At 41.3% G+C, this 17,500-nt stretch overlaps 1 protein-coding gene across 2 annotated transcripts in view; it reads right to left on the bottom strand.

Moving 5' to 3' along the window:
• epha10 (EPH receptor A10) overlaps nucleotides 1-17,500 on the bottom strand; it is an 80,346-nt gene that overhangs the window by 27,701 nt on the left and 35,145 nt on the right. For both annotated transcript variants that reach the window (XR_014537562.1, XM_083566475.1), the window contains exon 4: nucleotides 2,068-2,223. Coding sequence is in view for 1 of the 2 variants with exons in the window: in XM_083566475.1 (XP_083422601.1) it covers nucleotides 2,068-2,223 (156 nt within the window). In the remaining variant the exon portion in view is untranslated. The remainder of the gene's footprint in view (nucleotides 1-2,067; nucleotides 2,224-17,500) is intronic.

Genomic DNA, 17,500 nt, shown 5'->3' with positions numbered 1-17,500 from the left:
TATCTAAGTTCCACACCATCACCTTTAAAATAGTCCCCTTGCACTGCAACACAGCGCCCCCCAGAGTTCTTCTGGAGCGTGTCCTGGGAGTCTTCTTTTTAAAGCGCATCAAGCACCTTCAGCGATTCACACCGATCTCCACAACACCGTCAAAACGCAGACTTTGAGCTGCATCTTTATCTTCCTCAGGAGGGCGGGTGCAGAAGTGAGATCATGTGGCTTGCTCTCCGATGATCATCACGCACGAGTTGCCGAACGGTTTCGACATTTCCGGGGGCTGAGCTCATTGAAAGCCTTTTCTGATCTTGTCATCTTCCATTGATGTTCTTCCGCTTTTAAAGCACACGTGCCACTCGAAACTCCTCAAAGGCTCGTTGTAGCATCGTCCCACGTCAAACTTTTTGTATGATTTCATTTCAACTGATTTTTCCAGATGTGTGTGGATCCTTTCCACACAGTTGTACAGGACGTCTCGAGATGCCAACCAAAACCCAAACATGTTCCAGCATGACGATGCCGCGGTGCACAAAGCCAGCTCCATGACAATCTGCCTTACATGGTGTGGAAATGTGTGGAAGATCTCCTGCTCTACAGCTCCAACCCTATTGGGATGAATGTGAATGCTGACTGCACCCCAGGCCTCCTCACCTCACCTGCATCAGTACCTGACTTTACTAACACACATCCTTTTGGCAGAATGACTCTCCTCAAAATCTAGTGGAACATCTTCCCAGAAGAGTGGAGCTTCATATAAGAGCCAATGGGGAATAAATGTGGACTGAGGTTTTATAGTGTATATTATGCATCTTGCCTGTTACTTTGTTGATCTGTTTCTGTCCTGAAATTTCATGTCACATTCACACACCGAGCTTGTAATCAGGGCGGATTTATTTGTACACTTGCATCTTTTTTGTTTTCAGTCCGTAATCCTTCAAAAGAAATCTCACATCTCTACGTTCCCGGGAGAAGATTTGCAGCCGGTTTTTAACCCGACGACAGTAATTACGCAATCAATAAGGTCATTTACGGCATAATTGCGCCTCTATAAACGCAGCAGCAGCCCTGGCGGCCAGATCAAAGCGGCTCTGATCAATACTGTAATTAAAAGTGCAATTACGACACTATAAAATTCATCACGATCCCTCGAGCAGATGAAAACCAGAGAGAAACACTTTCAACCCAAACAAAAAGCCTCCGCAGCTCGATCCCAATCTCTGTTGTCTCCTCGGCATATGAGGAGTGTGATAACCTCTCGGGCCGCGGGTGCCATGCTCCGGCCATCAACCAAATTAAAAAGGTAATCAATGGTATTGTGTAGCTGATAGTGAAACACCCACACACACACACACACACACACACACACACACACACACACACACACACACACACACACACACACACACACACACACACACACAAGCAGTTAATTTGATGGATGAGGTTTATAAAGGAATCATGAGTAATAGGGCATTGCACAAGTATTCACACCCCCTTCTTTGTTCTCAGATCTTGATGGATCTGAAGCAGTGATTTACTTTTTCCATGTGGTTGAGGAACCAGACTGATATGCCTGGATTTTCTGGATGCTCTTCCATTTTTCGCCATGTCTTGTTTCCTCTAGATCTTTATCAGATTATCTAATCACAGAACCCTTTAAGAGCCTTTTGGCTGAAATTCCAAACAAAGCCATCTCACCATGAAGAACCTGACCTGTGGAGTGCTGCATGTTCTCCTCTTCTCACATGCTCTCCTTTTTTCCTTTCCTCCTGTCTAAAGCGGAGTCCCCTTCTCTCCTGAGTTTCCTTTGCAATTCAGTTTTACATTTTTTTTTTCCAGATTTCAGTTTATTTAAAAAGAAGGAACTTCATTGTGTTCTCCACGTTTCAGAAATGTTTCAGAAGAAATCCCCATGTCCTTCTACATATCCTTCATCTGCAAATAATTTGTTTTAGCATGACAAACCGAAATTCTTAAGTAAAACAAGATGTTTGGTGTTTATTTAATCCAGTACTGGTGTGAATATTTTCACAATGAGCTCAATATTGTGTAATTTAGTGTGTTACGTACGTGTGCACGGAGACGACGGGGCGTCCAGAGGTGTCCGAAAGTGTCCCTCTTCACAGACGCACAGAACAGAGCCGTCGTCCTCAGCCACGCTGTGAGCAGGACATGGCAAACACTCCTGCTGCTGGGACGACGTCTTGTAGGTACCTGGTGGACATGCTGAGAAAACAAACAAGCAAAATTTTAAATCAACAACATTTCAATAGAACAAATGATTGTATAATTTAATAATTTTTCATAAAAAAATGTATTATTATAATTAATATAACATGTATTATAACATATATAATTAATATATATCATTATTATTATTATTGTTCTCGTGTTGTGAGGGTATTTTCAGGAAATCTGACAGATTCATGCAATTGGATTCCTCTCTGATGCCTCGTTTTATATTTTGTGGAGGTCAACCGATGAATCGGCACCTAAAGTCGATTGCTGAAAATATCAGCTTTCAGCAAAAATCCATATCGATAGTTTTTCCGGGTTGCGTTAAACAGTATGAGAGTGGCCTTTAGAGAAGAATCACTGACACCATGTGCTGTTTATTTGAAGTCTCCTCATTCATTTCATTCAATTTATTTTGGATGTTACAGTTTTTATTTATTTGGAGTGGTACTTTTTTGTTTCAGTTTAAATAAATTTCTTATTATCAATATTTATGAACAACATATATTCATATTTATTTCATTTAGCATATTTTCATGATAAGGTTCTTTTTTTTATTTTTATAAAGTTCAGTACTATTTTACATGGAGTGTTTTTTTTTTTTTTTTTTATCCAGTATCCCTTTTTTAAAACTATCTGTTGATTTATTTGATATCGGCGTGTAACATTGTGACTGACACTGACACTGTGTGCCGTTAAAGTTAAAAAGAAAACAGATTCTCTGTATTGTGGATTTATTTTAGTCTATAGACAAATACAATTAAAATAAATATATTTTTTTAAGGTAAAAGTAAAACCAAATATTAAGAGCTGACTGTGATTTGATGCAGCTCTCAGGCAGAGTGACGGGAAATATTTTATTCTCAACACGCTCTTTGGACTAAAAATTAGGCCAGTTTTGCCAAAAAGTCACTTATAGGCTCCAGATGTGGGTCAGGAAGTGTTAATTACATCTTTAACAGATGTGCAGAATGTAACTGGTAACAGTCACTGTCCATTAAAATATAGTAAAATATATAGCCGGCCCCCCATTAAAGAAAGGAAAAATTATGTAGCTCTCAATTATGTAGAAACATTTTTTTGGGGAACCCTGCACTACAGGAATGGATAAAGAACATTTAAAATTTTAGAGCTAGAGCTAGTGATTGGCTGACGATGACACGGATTTGATTGGAGCTCTATGAAGTAATGAGGGGAAAAACATGAAGACGAGGAAGACAACCAACTTGTAACGAGTCTTTAGAGTCAGAACTACAACATTAAGCAACAAGCAGGAAAATGCAAAGATCATGAAAAGCAGAACCACAGAGTCCCTGATTCTTCACATGCTAACCATGTTGTCAGGCAAAAATTGTCTGTAGAAAAGTAAAGTCCCCCCGCCAGACACACACACACACACACACACACACACACACACACACACACACACACACACACACACACACACACACACACACGTGCACAACACTCCGTCCATCTTTAATCTGGCATTAATGTTAATCTGGATCACTCGGGCCGGGGGTGAATCCTGAGCGTTCCGATGCTGTGGCATGTGTTTGCGCAGTGCAGCGCTTGATGTCGATGGCGAAGTGGAAAATCAGATGGAATAAATCAGAGCTGAACGTTGCTGCTGCGCTTCGCTTCCTTGGTTCTTTACCCACTGCCTCAGATGTTCTGCATATTTAGCAAACAGTAAAAACAATACCACGCTCAGGTTTTATCGCATGTTGCTCCCTGATCCTGGAGGACAGGAGGGGTGTCCCCCCCCCCGACCCCAAATATTTTTTTCAACTTAAAACTTGGGACAAAAAAAAACAAAAAAACATGGCTTCTCCCCAAGGAGGACATCAAAGTGACGGAACATCTGCACAATTTGTACCCAAAACGTGGCACCACGAACAATTACGGGTGCCAGACTGTTTTGTGGTTCCCTCTCAGAACACCGTGGCCTCCTGCCAAGACAGCTGGCTTCCAGCTCATCAATTTGTCCTGTGCGCCGTTTAGCTGGGGCTGATTAAAGACACGCGGGGATTCAACGGCTTTCACGACTCCCTCCAGGTGCACTAATGCAGATATAACAGTTACAGAAGGATGCGATTCCCCAAGGACCGTGCGATGCGATGCGATGCGATGCTGCGGCTTTATTAATAACCGCGCTGCTATTCTTAACACGTCGCCGTCGCTTTTGGCGAGAATTTTGCTTCGTATGAAGTTTAACAAAACACCAGAAAAGCAGCAGACAGAATATTAAAGAGAGTGCAGAAATGAAACCTATAGACTTCCAAGCTGCATCTTTTTATAAATAAATCAAACCCTTCATATATGCCCTATTTGCCCTTGTATCCCGGATCGATAAATCCCAAGTGTCTCAGACATTAAACATGATTAATGAAGCTTTTTGCTTTCGCCTCGGACACACAGTATTAATTGAAAGCACCATAAACACGCTGTTTGCTTTTTACACGAACAAAAAAACAAAAACAAACAACGTCTTCATTCGGACTCGGCACCTTAACTTATTTCCAAAGCGTCAGGCCGGATTTGTAGCAGGCTGGTGGAGCGATCAATAATTCATATCAGCTCCTTCACAAGCTTTAAGCTGCAAAATTTAATTTATGAAAGGCACTTTAATAAATGGAATAAATCCACATTACTGCTGACAGGAAAAGGGGCTATTTTAAGGGGCCGTCAATTAGGAAGTAAGATTGCGTGGCCTCGTCGCGACGAGACGCCCGTTAACACGACCAGACTTTACTCACTCGCTTCCTTTTACTCTCGATCTCTTTTCCCGTCTTTAAGAAGGAAAGTAGGACAGCGCGAGCCTTTCTGTTCTGTTTCCTGTCATTTATTAGCGGTTTGGAAATGAAAGCATTTCTGTAGAACATCACTGAGGGATTATAAAGGCTTCGACCTCGGTGACATTTTAATCAGAACTCTGGGAACTCTCGCACAACCTGAACAAAGATTACATCATCACCGTCAGTGACCTGTAGTCCACAGCAGGGTCTAAATCACGTAGATTGGTGAGGACAGGGATGTCATATAAAACTTACGGAGGCAGGTTGATTTATTATGGCAGAGAGAGAGAGAGAGAGAGAGAGAGAGAGAGAGAGAGAGAGAGAGAGAGAGAGAGAAAATGCTACATGAAGAACTCTATTTTCCTTTTTTCTCCACTCACTCTACATGTTGCATCTTAAAGTAAAAAGAAATCAGCTTCACAACAGGTCGCTGTATTCGTCCCCTTCTAATCAAGAACAGAATCGAGTAGCGGTCTCCAACTGACTTTTAGACTGTAGAAAGGACAGTACTCTTAATCACACACTCTGCTGCTCATATTTCTCACACTTCCGTGTTTGTATTGTTATTTTATGATTTATAAAATCACACTGTTCGTGTCACACAAATAAGAATGGCTTCCTTTTTTGAGTCTGGTTGCTGCTAAGGTTTCTTTCTCATACCATCTAAGGAAGTTTGTGGTTTTTTGGCTTGCTGATCAGGGCTCAATACACAATTCACTTACTAACATTTTTGCATTCTGTAAAGCTGCTGTGGAAATTAACTTAAAATAAAATTGAACTGAAATGAATAGTTTTGCATCAATATCATTTGTGTGCATCAAATAACTGCGAATTAGAAACGATGCCAAAGATGCTAAACCAATCCCTCCTGGATCTGCACCCTCCCAGGTCCCCCTCCCTCCCGGATCCGGACCCTCGGGTTTATTGCGACAGAATAATAGGATCAACACGAGCATGATGCCCAATTACAGGATATTACACTACTCTGTCTCCATCATAATCTCAGTGGCGGCTCTTGTTCCAGCTCCGCTCTCCTCTTCTTCTCCGTCTTATCAGTCGTGATCCATGTAACCGTTTGATTAAAAGCAGGAGGACACTGGGAGCGTGCTGGGCCTGTTTAAAAGAAAACCCATTTTGTTTTTTTTTGTCTCTTTCATCACGCTTATTCATCGACGCCTGTTCATCCTTTATTCGTTTTTTTTCTTCTGAAAGGCATCCTGTGTTCTGCCTTCCATCTCTCGACCTCAAGACCTCCTTCCATCTGGCATAATTTCAAACTACTCCAAATTGTGCTGTTCCACTGTGGCTGGTTCTGCCCTCACACAAAGTTTACCAGCACTCGGTGTCACCCAATTCCAAGGTGTGAGGATACGCCATGGTGTGACATCATCAAAAGTGGCCCAGTGGTCAGTCTTGAAGTTTTGTTTGCCTTTTGTCCCCCCGTGATGGATGGCTTCCATTCAGCTCAGATGTGAGGTGATTTGTTCACGTCCACAGCCGAGGAGCTCCACTCATGCAGGCCTGAAGCTGAGGCCATGGGAGAGGCCTGAACCCAATCAGTGCTCGCCTACCTAGCCACGAGGAGCTTCTGGGGCTGAACACAGTGTGTGTGTGTGTGTGTGTGTGTGTGTGTGTGTGTGTGTGTGTGTGTGTGTGTGTGTGTGCGTGCGTGCGTGCGTTTGAGAGTCAGGCTTTGACATTGTACTGCACATAGTGGTACTGAGATACTGTCTTATGAACTTGTCTATTCGGGTCATTGGCTTTACAGATCACAGCCACACACACACACACACACACACACACACACACACACACACACACACACACTCAATTCAATTAAATTGTATTTCTATAATAACTTAACAAAAGACACAGTAATTAGTAGATGTGCGACACTTAAAATGTAGAAAGTATCAATTTGTGACCAATATTTTATATTCAGACACAACAGGAAAAGAGCATCTGGTTTTATTTCATCTTTTTTCTTTTTGCACTACAAAAGATGTGTTTGTGAAAGAGAGATGCGGTAAAAGTCTGCAGTTTAAGTAGGACTGCACCTATTGATTATTTTAGTAATCGAGTATTCGACCGATTATTCCATCCATTAATCGAGTAATCGCATACGAAGTTCTTTTTCTTTATTAAACAGCAATGTTAAGTATAGAAAACAATATAAGACGGGTTGAAGAATCTTTGTATTTGATTTACTGGAGGAATTGTTTCAGCACCACATTTAAGTAAATTGATCATTTGCTGTTTGAATAAAAAAAAGCTGTTTGCTTGTATGTACGAGGAGGCGACACAGCCAACACAGACACCTCCAGGCACGTTAGATACAATGATTGAAACGTGCACGCGGTGCGAGACGGAGCCAAATCTGAAGCACTTTCTCAGAAATATTGGGAATGTTGTAGGAAAGAAAAAGGTGCAGAATGAAATCGCTTTGTGTGTGCAATCACTTAGTCCAACAAAACCCACGGCTTAGTGTTTACTGAGAGTAATGAAGCTTTCTCTCGTTCCGGTTTTTCGGCAGAAAAGGTTGGGTGTGAGATCGAGATGAAACAGAAGAGAATGAAGGATGAAATGACTTGCTGAGAGAGATTTAACTGAAAAGAAATACACATGTAATGTGGTTTAAAAAGACTGGAATCTGCATCGAGGAGATGAGCAGCTGGTTAATTGTGATCAGTAATGCAGGTTAAAGATTTGCAGTAGAGAAGAAGAGAAATGAAACAGGATTATGAAAACTAACCCAGACACCTGTTCTCCAACCTGCACAGACTTCGCAAATCTATATAATAAACAGTCCAGGGCTAAGAAAACAAGCCCAGGGAGTGTTAGATATACGGACCTGTGAGGCTGAAAGAATCAATAGAGAGGTTAAATGAAGAGCACTTCACACTATAGGTTCTCAGTGGATTTCTCAGAACACTGATTTTTCCTTTTTTTTCTCGTTCTAAGAACAGGACCAAAAAAACCCCCATGAGATCATAAAGCACTGCTAATGAGGCACAGAATAATCACAGATGAAAAATGAGAGAGAAGAAGAAATTGTACGAACACACATCTGACTTCCTGTCCAACATTTAAAGCCATGGCCCCAGCATTCCTGGCTCTAAAAAAAGTCCTGTATGTCTTTTTTTTCTGCGTCATAATATCAGGTTTTCAAGCTCAATGCCGCTTTTACAGTCGCGTTCAAAGATCCTTTTCTTTCTTTTTTTTTTTTACAGAAAACATCTGAGCCACGACGGCAATAAGTTCACTGGGCTGAAAAGGTTATGAGGTATGCGCATAATGCAGTGTTGAGGCGTGACCTTGAATTTCTAATAGCAGATATATATATATATATTTTTTAATGCATCCTGTGTTTAAATTCAAGTCTGCGTTCAATAAAAAAAAAAATTACAAATAAATAAATAAGAGAAAAAAATTCCAGATTCTACGAAGGTGTATTAGTGGCACATAAAAATAAATCAATAAATAAATCAAACATTACGAGAAACAGTAAAAGCTTTAGAGGTGAGAAAATACACACACACACACACACACACACACACACACACACACACACACACACACACACACACACACACACACACTTTCCATGGAAGCAGGACCTGCCAAGAGCAGGCAAGCAACAATTAACAGCATCTGTCACGCTGCCGATGGAACAAAGAACAAGTCGGGAGTGAAATCAGAGAGCAGCAATTAATGTGCAGAACTGAAGCACTGTGACCTTGTTGTGTAATTAACAGCTCTTCTTTTATTAATCCCCACTATTTTTTGGGGGGGAAATCGCTGAGATTTAATTAAAATCCAGGAGAGAGGGGCAGAGCGACAATTTATCGTTAACGATCGAGCCACAAGAATTAGAAAAGAATTAAATGAATTATCAGGATAGAATAAAAAAAATAAGCATAAGAGAGAAATGAAACCCAGAAGAACAGAGAGAACACACAATCGATTTAAACAGAAAAGACGGGAAATGTGGATTGTTCAGGATGATCTGAGGAGAACGAGAGTGAAGTGCACGCACCTCTCTACGACAGAAGAACAGATTCTGGGCTGTACTGAAGAGACGCACTCAAGTCAACAGAGCATTTCTCAGCAGAAGTTAATGAGAGGTGAGAACATGTGAGATTACCTCAAATAAGAACTGACTCATCCTTCCTGCAGCAGGAACCCTGATCGCTCCAAACTCACATGTAATTAATGAGGAAGAAAACAGTGTGTGTGTGTGTGTGTGTGTGTGTGTGTGTGTGTGTGTGTGTGTGTGTGTGTGTGTGTGTGTGTGTGTGTGTGTGTGTCTGATGGAGTAAAACAAACAACAACGTCATTTTGTGATCAAGCAGATTACTTCTCTATAACAAAGGTGTTTGATGTTCCCTATTATACCACTTTATTTCATTACTGTCATTAATATCAGCAGACTTCTATCATGGTTTAGGGCCACAGCATGAACAGTTCTGTCTTTCAGCACCTTTCACTGAACAGCGCCTCAACAATGATGGAACTGTTATGAATGGACATTTAGTGTTGAGGATGAGGATGAGGATGAGGATACCGTTTGAGTTTGGGTTCTCTTATAAAGTCTCAGTGAGTTTTTCCTCGTCACCACTGACTCGCTCATTAGGGATAAACTTACAATTATGAGGAACAAACTTATAGGCACTAAACTTCTACATTTGTTTATACAACTTTATAACATTATATTGGCAAAGCTGCAAATGTAATTGAACATGTATTTTCTTTTACTTATCAACAGTACTACGTCATTTTCTTTATCCTGTTATTGTTTTCGCACATTTTGTGAAATTCCCATAAGAAATTAAAACCTTTAAAATGTTACAATACACATTACACATAACCAATCACCATTCAGCTCTGACTTCAACTGCTTATCCCTCCATGCTCAGATTGAATAATGGATTGTGATTGGCTATAAGTTTAGGTGTGAATAATGGATTGTGATTGGCTGGAAGTTTAGAGGTGAATAATGGATTGTGATTGGCTATAAGTTTAGGGGTAAATAATGGATTGTGATTGGCTGGAAGTTCAGTTATGAGTACAGAAAATTGAACACAGGTAGATTGTGTTTGTCAGTTAAATCTGAATGAATGCACTGCTTATAAACACCTGTAACCATAGTAACATCCTGTTCCATCCAGAGTGAGACAGAGATTGTACACAGTTCCTAATGATCTCCATGGAGGAGTTTTGTGCAGGAACTTCTAAGTTCTAAATCTCCAACAGCTTCATCATTATAACAGACATAGGCCAGATGCATGAGATGCACATTTACTAATAAACTAATACCTATTTATTAAAACTCATGTTAATCTCTGGGTGTGATTTGGAGCAGCAAAATTGTAGCTTTGGAAAAATCTATGACAACTTGTCAATGACATCAATGCTGGGAAGTGACCATGGTATAAACTGATAATCCACAGCACGAGGTGTGAAGCCTTATACCATTTTAATGCTTCACCTCACACCAAGAGCTAGATTATCATTTATATAATCTATAATATCATTCTGTGGAGTGGAGAAACTAAAGGTTGGTATTAACTGGCAGATTTGCTGCTGCAGCATAAACATTTTTAGTGCTGGAGTTGAAGCCTTGATGTACATTTTAAACCTTGTGAAGTGCGATCTGAATGCAGAAAACATCTTCCTCCAAAAAAAAAAAACCCAGAAAGCACAAGCTGATCTCAAATTCTTTCTCATAATAGACAATCCAGATTCCAGGCACATCTCGCAATCGTCTGAAGTGCACCAGGTTCACCTCATTTAAATGCCTCTCTGTAGTATCTATTACTCGTACATAACGCATGTAAAGCCTTTAGGAAGTTCTGCTCTCCTATTGACATCTGGAACATTAGCTCTTCAGCACAAAGTGTGCCCCGAACTCCACTCCGTTTCACTTCGCTCCACACCTCCGATGACGACGAGCTGTCAAAAGCACTTTCCATCTCTCGCCTGACTGCAGAAACCAGGTGAGCCACGTCAGGCAGTGCTTTCTCTCTCTCGTTCTCTTTCCACTTCAAATATGGCTGAGATTTGTTTTATCTTCAAAACATACCAACATTTAGATGTCATGTTCTCATTTCCAAGGGTTGGCAATGGTCCGATCTTAGGGTCAGCACCCACAGAGTCTTTTCATACGTCAATGCAGCAACCAGGACTTACATACATTTTTCATTTCTGTTTCTCTATCAGAGGCGGGGTAGGGGTGGGGGGTGAGAGGATCTGCGAGAGAGAGACCTGACTTTGCATAAAACCTGGTGTGTCACTTCCACCTCCTGAAGCTGCCACAGGAAGGAATGCTGACGTTCTGAAAACACAACTTTCCCACGAGGCATTCTTCACACATTCATATATTCACTGCAGAGCTCCACAACTTTTATTGGTTTTAGTCATTTTAACACATTTTTGGTGTTTTGTTAAAACCTGTATTAAATAATTCATAGTAATTTGCACTGAAAAGAGCGTAGATATAGTGCTGGACTAATATTGACTGCATTTCAGTAGAGCACGGCTGCAACAATGTAAATAAAAAAGTCTAGCCGTTCTTATTACTGGATGACTGATTTGTTTTTTAGGACACACAGGAAGAATGCTGTCATAAAGAACGAGTGATGGAAAGATCGGATTATTTTTGTGACTCGTTTTTTTGAGAACTTTGAGACATTCAGGTAATTACGTTCCATTGATCAGAAATAAAATATTACATTATCAATAAGCTGATCTCTGACCTCTCATATCTTCTGGTCTGTAGTGTTAGCTCTTTTGTCATGTGAATCTCATAATTATTGTAACAATTATGTCACGATTTGGAACAAAAAAAACAGAGAGGATCTACTGCACTGTGAAGCATCAATGGGATGCACATGATAAAAAAAACGAACAACTAGGATCAGTAGAGTCGAAAGATCAACTACTCGATTCTGTACATAACCTACAGAGATTTTGTGATGCTTTGCATAGAAAATGAACGAATCACTATTTAAAAGGACTCGTTCCTCAGAGTCACATTAAAGATTCGTTCAAAATTAACTAATAGTTCATGAACAACTCATCACTACGAATAACTATTACACGTTTGACCTCACCCTTAATGCCATGAAGAGCTCATTGTGGACTTCTGGAATTCTAACAGCAGCAGACACTCCCCCGTCTACACTAACACAACTGGACCAGAGCGTGTCTCCTGGGTGTGCACATCTCTGAGGATGTGTCTTGTCACCAGAAAACTTTAACTCTGGTTAGCATTGCTCAGTTGTGTTCCTTGAGACCCGCAAATTGTTGTGAAAACCACCTAATGCATCACTCAACAAGCTGCCAGTGAGCACCTTCACCACAGAAGATGTCTGCTCATGCCAAGAAAACCTTTTTACCCAACAACCTTCCCTACTGTACTCCACACTGCTAGGACACTTATGTCTCTTTATTTTTTTTTTTATTACATTTACTTTACAGCACAGTGAAATTGTTTCTTCACACATCCCAGTTATGTTAGAATTTGGGGTCATAGCGCAGGGTCAGCCATGATACAGCTTCCCTGAAGTGAAGATTCCCCAAGTACAGCTGTATACTACACAAATTATTAATAATAATATCTGTACATTATCTTGGTGTCACTGCACATTTAATGTACATATCTCGTATTATACTCCATCCATCAACGATCAATCCATCAATCTATGATCTGATCTGAATCAGCTCGATGGTGAGATATCACACTAACAAGACTCTGATGGACGAATGGATGCATAGACAAAACGTAACATCTCCTCCACCTAATCATGGAGGGAAACTATTAACAGCCGAACAGGAACATCCACGACATTTACATTTAGGGCATTTAGCAGACGCATTTATCCAGAGCGACTTAAACCAAGCAGTTGAGGGCCTTGTTCAAAAACACCTGCAGTGGGAGTTTAGTGGCAGTGGGATTTGAACGTATGACCTTCTGTTCAGAAATCCAACATTTCAACCACCAAGCTATCATTTTTCCACAAGCGAGCGATGAATGAGATGCTATCCATCAGGAAATATTCTTCTGCATGTCACTAATGAAAAGCAAAACAGCTTGTGTATTGTATGTCATGTTAATTCTACAGTATGTTATACGTTCCTGTGAATTTATTGCCTCCGTTGGGGAAGAAAATTAGGGATTCTCACAATATTCCAGCTTTTAACAAAGCTTAGTGCCCTGAGGATGTGTTTAAGTTCCTCCAGCACACGTCTTTGTATTTCAAAGCAATTCATACTGCATGTGAATGAAACTCTTCTTCGATGTTGCTCCAGAGGCTCTCCTGCTCTTCTGAGGCTTCCTCATTCATGTTTCTGAGGACCAACATCAGGCAACAATAACAAGCCTTGAACAAATCCATTCTCTTCACCAAGCCCAACTTTTCAGTCATTTTTTTCCCCTTCAAACTTTTTCCTATTTCTTTCCATGCAGGTCAAATAAACACTGACCTGTGGATTGTTCCAGAAAAACACACACATGGCTGATTGATTAAACCGTTCATAACGTTGGGAGTGTGTGTGAACGTTGCTTGGTTCCCTCACTCGCTCATTCTCTCATTCGCCTGCTCCCTCTCTCCCTCTCTGCCAGGCAGTGTGTCGGGAAGCCAGATGGCTCTGGAGAGTGTGTGGGTGTTTCTATTGATTTTTCTTGGCCCGCGGTCCTATCAGCATCGCTTCGCTCATATCTCACACTCACCACGGTGCACTGAGGTCTTCATTGCTCCTGGCTACCGTCGGGAAGAAAAAAAAAAATACGCTAAACTCAGCAAAACATCCACTTACATGTCCACTTGGGAGAGAGAAGTCTTGACTCCGAGGAACCGCTCAGGTTTCTTGGCATGAAGCACAGAGTAAAGAAAAGCAAAAATCAGCAGCGTTGTTTCTGGAGAGCTGGACGAGATGCGTGGCACGAAATCATTCTCTAAATATACACCAGTGTTGTACAGAGAGGCTACAAAGATCATTCAGCAGAAGCAAAGCAAATACAGAAGGCCTCAGGACAACACAGCATGGATCACAGAGTCTTTGTCCAGCTCGTGAAAAAACCCTTGATCCTAATCCTTATCAAACATCTGGCACCTTCTGTGTTCATATACACATACTCCAAATACACACAGTTTTTAAAACTGAGGAACACGTCAGAACTTCAGACTTTGGTTTCAGGACCACTATATGACAGAGGGGCGTTAAAATGAGAAGATGCTTGAAAACCTTCCAAACAAACTCTCAAACTTTTTAATGATGAAGGAAGATTTTAGTGGTGCTGGAGGAGCTGTGTGTGTGTGTGTGTGTGTGTGTGTGTGTGTGTGTGTGTGTGTGTGTGTGTGTGTGTGTGTGTGTGTGTGTGTGAGTTCGTGTGTGAGTGGGTGGGAGGAGGTTCAGACGCATACAGAGACTCCACAGGAGAAAAATGTTACGGTTTGTCCTCCACTTCACCTTCAGCATCTGGAAGGTTCTCTCACAGTGATGCGACTGTGTGTGTGTGTGTGTGTGTGTGTGTGTGTGTGTGTTGAAGTTCGGTTTGCAAGGAAAAGCAAAGATTCTAAAAAAATAGAAAAGAAAAGGAAGAAGGGAGGAAAAAGCGAAGCAAAGCAAAGCAAAGAAAGCAGTGTATTCGTTGTATAAGTGTTCCTCTCAGCGTTTCTCCAAGTGTTCCTCTTAGCGGTTCTCCAAGTGTTCCTCTCAGCGTTTCTCCAAGTGTTCCTATCAGCGGTTCTCCAAGTGTTCCTCTCAGCGTTTCTCCAAGTGTTCCTATCAGCGGTTCTCCAAGTGTTCCTCTCAGCGGTTCTCCAAGTGTTCCTCTCAGCGGTTCTCCAAGTGTTTTCCTCTCAGCGGTTCTCTAAGTGTTCCTCTTAGCGGTTCTCTAAGTGTTCCTCTTAGCTTCTTAGCGGATTTCACGTCTTGAAATCAAACACAATTAAGTGTGAATTCTGCAGTGCATTGACGCCTGTCCAGCTAACTGCATGTGTGTTTGTGTGTGTGTGCGTGTGTGTGTTTGTGCGTGTGCATGTGTGTTGGTCCTTGGCTAACAATAAATGAGCCAAATAAGATTGTTACCCACTCCCCATCTCAGCAGCCGTTTCCTTGGCAACCCCTACTGTTAGTCACAGTACGATCGATCTGATTGGCCGATTCCATGTTCGTTTCCTGACCAGTAAGAGCACTCGATATGTGAGGCAGCGGAGTGTGAATAACTTTTTATCCGTTCTCCTCCTCTTCCTTATCCATCACTTTATCCCTCCCTCATCCCTCAATCCTTCTATTCCTTATCCCTCTCTCCTTTTCCTTCTCTTCTTTATTCCTCACTCCTTATCCCTCACTCAGTCTTATTCTTTTCATTCTCTGTCTCAAAAAACACTGATTTTCAGAAAATATTTTCATTTTGTTTCTTTTGTCCTCTTCCCAACTTGGGCCCTTTGTCACACACACACACACACACACACACACACACACACACACACACACACACTTTCAGATAAATGCATTTTGTCAGCGCTCACATTGTTGAATTGTGAACATGCCGATCTTTGAGTGTGTGTGTGTGTGTGTGTGTGTGTGTGTGTGTGTGTGTGTGTGTGTGTGTGTGTGTGTTGCTGCCTGTTGTGGATATTCAGCCTCAGGGCAACAGACAAAAACGGTTGGGTACACACACACACGCACACGCACACACACACACACACACACACACACACACACACACACACACACACACACACACAAGAATGTTGAGCAAATCACACTGCCTTAGACAGCATGTTTGCACACATTATGTGACAGAGACAAACAGTCAAGGAGACAGAGGGAGAGCGAGAGAGAGAGAGCATGGAAAGAGCACGAGAGAGAAATGGAGAGAGCGCAAGGGAGCGAGAGAGCGAGAGAAAGAGAAAGAGTAAAAGAGAAACAAAACTGATTGAAAGACAGTGAGACAGATAGAATGAGAGCGAACAACAGAAAGGGAAGGAGGGGAAAGAAACACACACACACACACACCAAGAAACAGGCAGAAAAGAGGATAGATAGATAGATAGATAGATAGATAGATAGATAGATAGATAGATAGATAGATAGATAGATAGATAGATAGATAGATAGATAGATAGATAGATAGATAGATAGATAGATAGATAGATAGATAGATAGATAGATAGATAAAACAGAGAGAAGCATCTTTTAGAAGCATTTTAAATCTCTGTTGGTCTGTGTCTCATCTTCTCTTGACTTCCACTCTAATCTGTCCAGAGGTTGTTCCACTTGACTAACCCCAACACTGATGGACAAAAAAGGGCGATACAGAGAGATGGAAAAACAGACAGAGAGATGGAGAGACAGACAGAGAGATGGAGAAAGTTTGTACTGCTTCTGAATTGGGTTTAGACGTGTGTGTGTGTGTGTGTGTGTGTGTGTGTGTGTGTGTGTGTGTGTGTGTGTGTATATAATGAAGAGAAACATGGCTGTGTCCTGATGCTCTGTCTGTATGCTGCCTAAGCAGGGCATTGACTCCGATCACAACATAAGTGAGGTAGAACATTCAGGTCAGCATTCAGCACATATAACCTGTCGAATGTGGCTGGAAAGAAGAGATGCAGCGGCTAAGAGAAAAGAAGATAGAGACGAGACACACACAAGGACGAGACAGAAAACATTCCAAAGTGTCTCAATCACTCTGTCTGAGATGTCAGACGTCGTTTATCCTCCACCCAGTCTACTGCTGCTGGAGAAAAGAGATTTATAAGACCAAAGTATAATTTAGTCCCCAAGCATTATTTAATATTTTGTAAAACAGAGTAACAGTGAAATGGAGAGATCACACTTCGTGTAACAATTTCCTGATAAAAAAAAAATAAAACACTCTTTTTTGTAAGGCCACACCCCCTTTCCTGAGACTGAGGCACAGAGGCCACACCCCATTCAGTGTGAAATCATCCACAGTGAAAGATTCATGGGGTTTATTTATAAAACTTTTTTCTGAAAACTTTTTACTTTAAATCTTTCCTGTAAGTGGTCGTCTCAGAGTCGTGCTGAGAGCACGCTGTGTCTCCCCCACCAGGAACATCCTGGAAAATCAATACTGATGATTACACAAACCCTGCAGAGTCCAGATCAGAGACTGCACCTCGCAGCAGATCAGATCAGATCACACACACAGAGTTCACGGTCTGAGTTAAAAGGGTTCAAATGAATGTGTGTAACTCGATTCGAATTCACTCTACCTTTCTTTCGTTTCAGTTCTTTTTCAGGAAGGAAGGAATGAAGGAAGACAGGAAAGAAGGCAAAGTGAAATGGAACTAGATCTATGAATGAAATGAAGGAAAGGAAGGAGAGAAAGAAGTGAAGGAAATGATGGAGATGGAGATGTGGAAGAAGATAAGGAGGATTGCTATTCCTCACACACTCTTGAACATTTGCCCTCATCCTCACACTGTCTCTGTAAAGTG

The sequence above is a fragment of the Silurus aristotelis genome, assembly GCF_946808225.1.
Source record: "Silurus aristotelis genome assembly, chromosome: 17".
NCBI classification, from domain to species: Eukaryota; Metazoa; Chordata; class Actinopteri; order Siluriformes; family Siluridae; genus Silurus; species Silurus aristotelis.
This window is presented reverse-complemented; position numbering and strand designations above follow the sequence as displayed.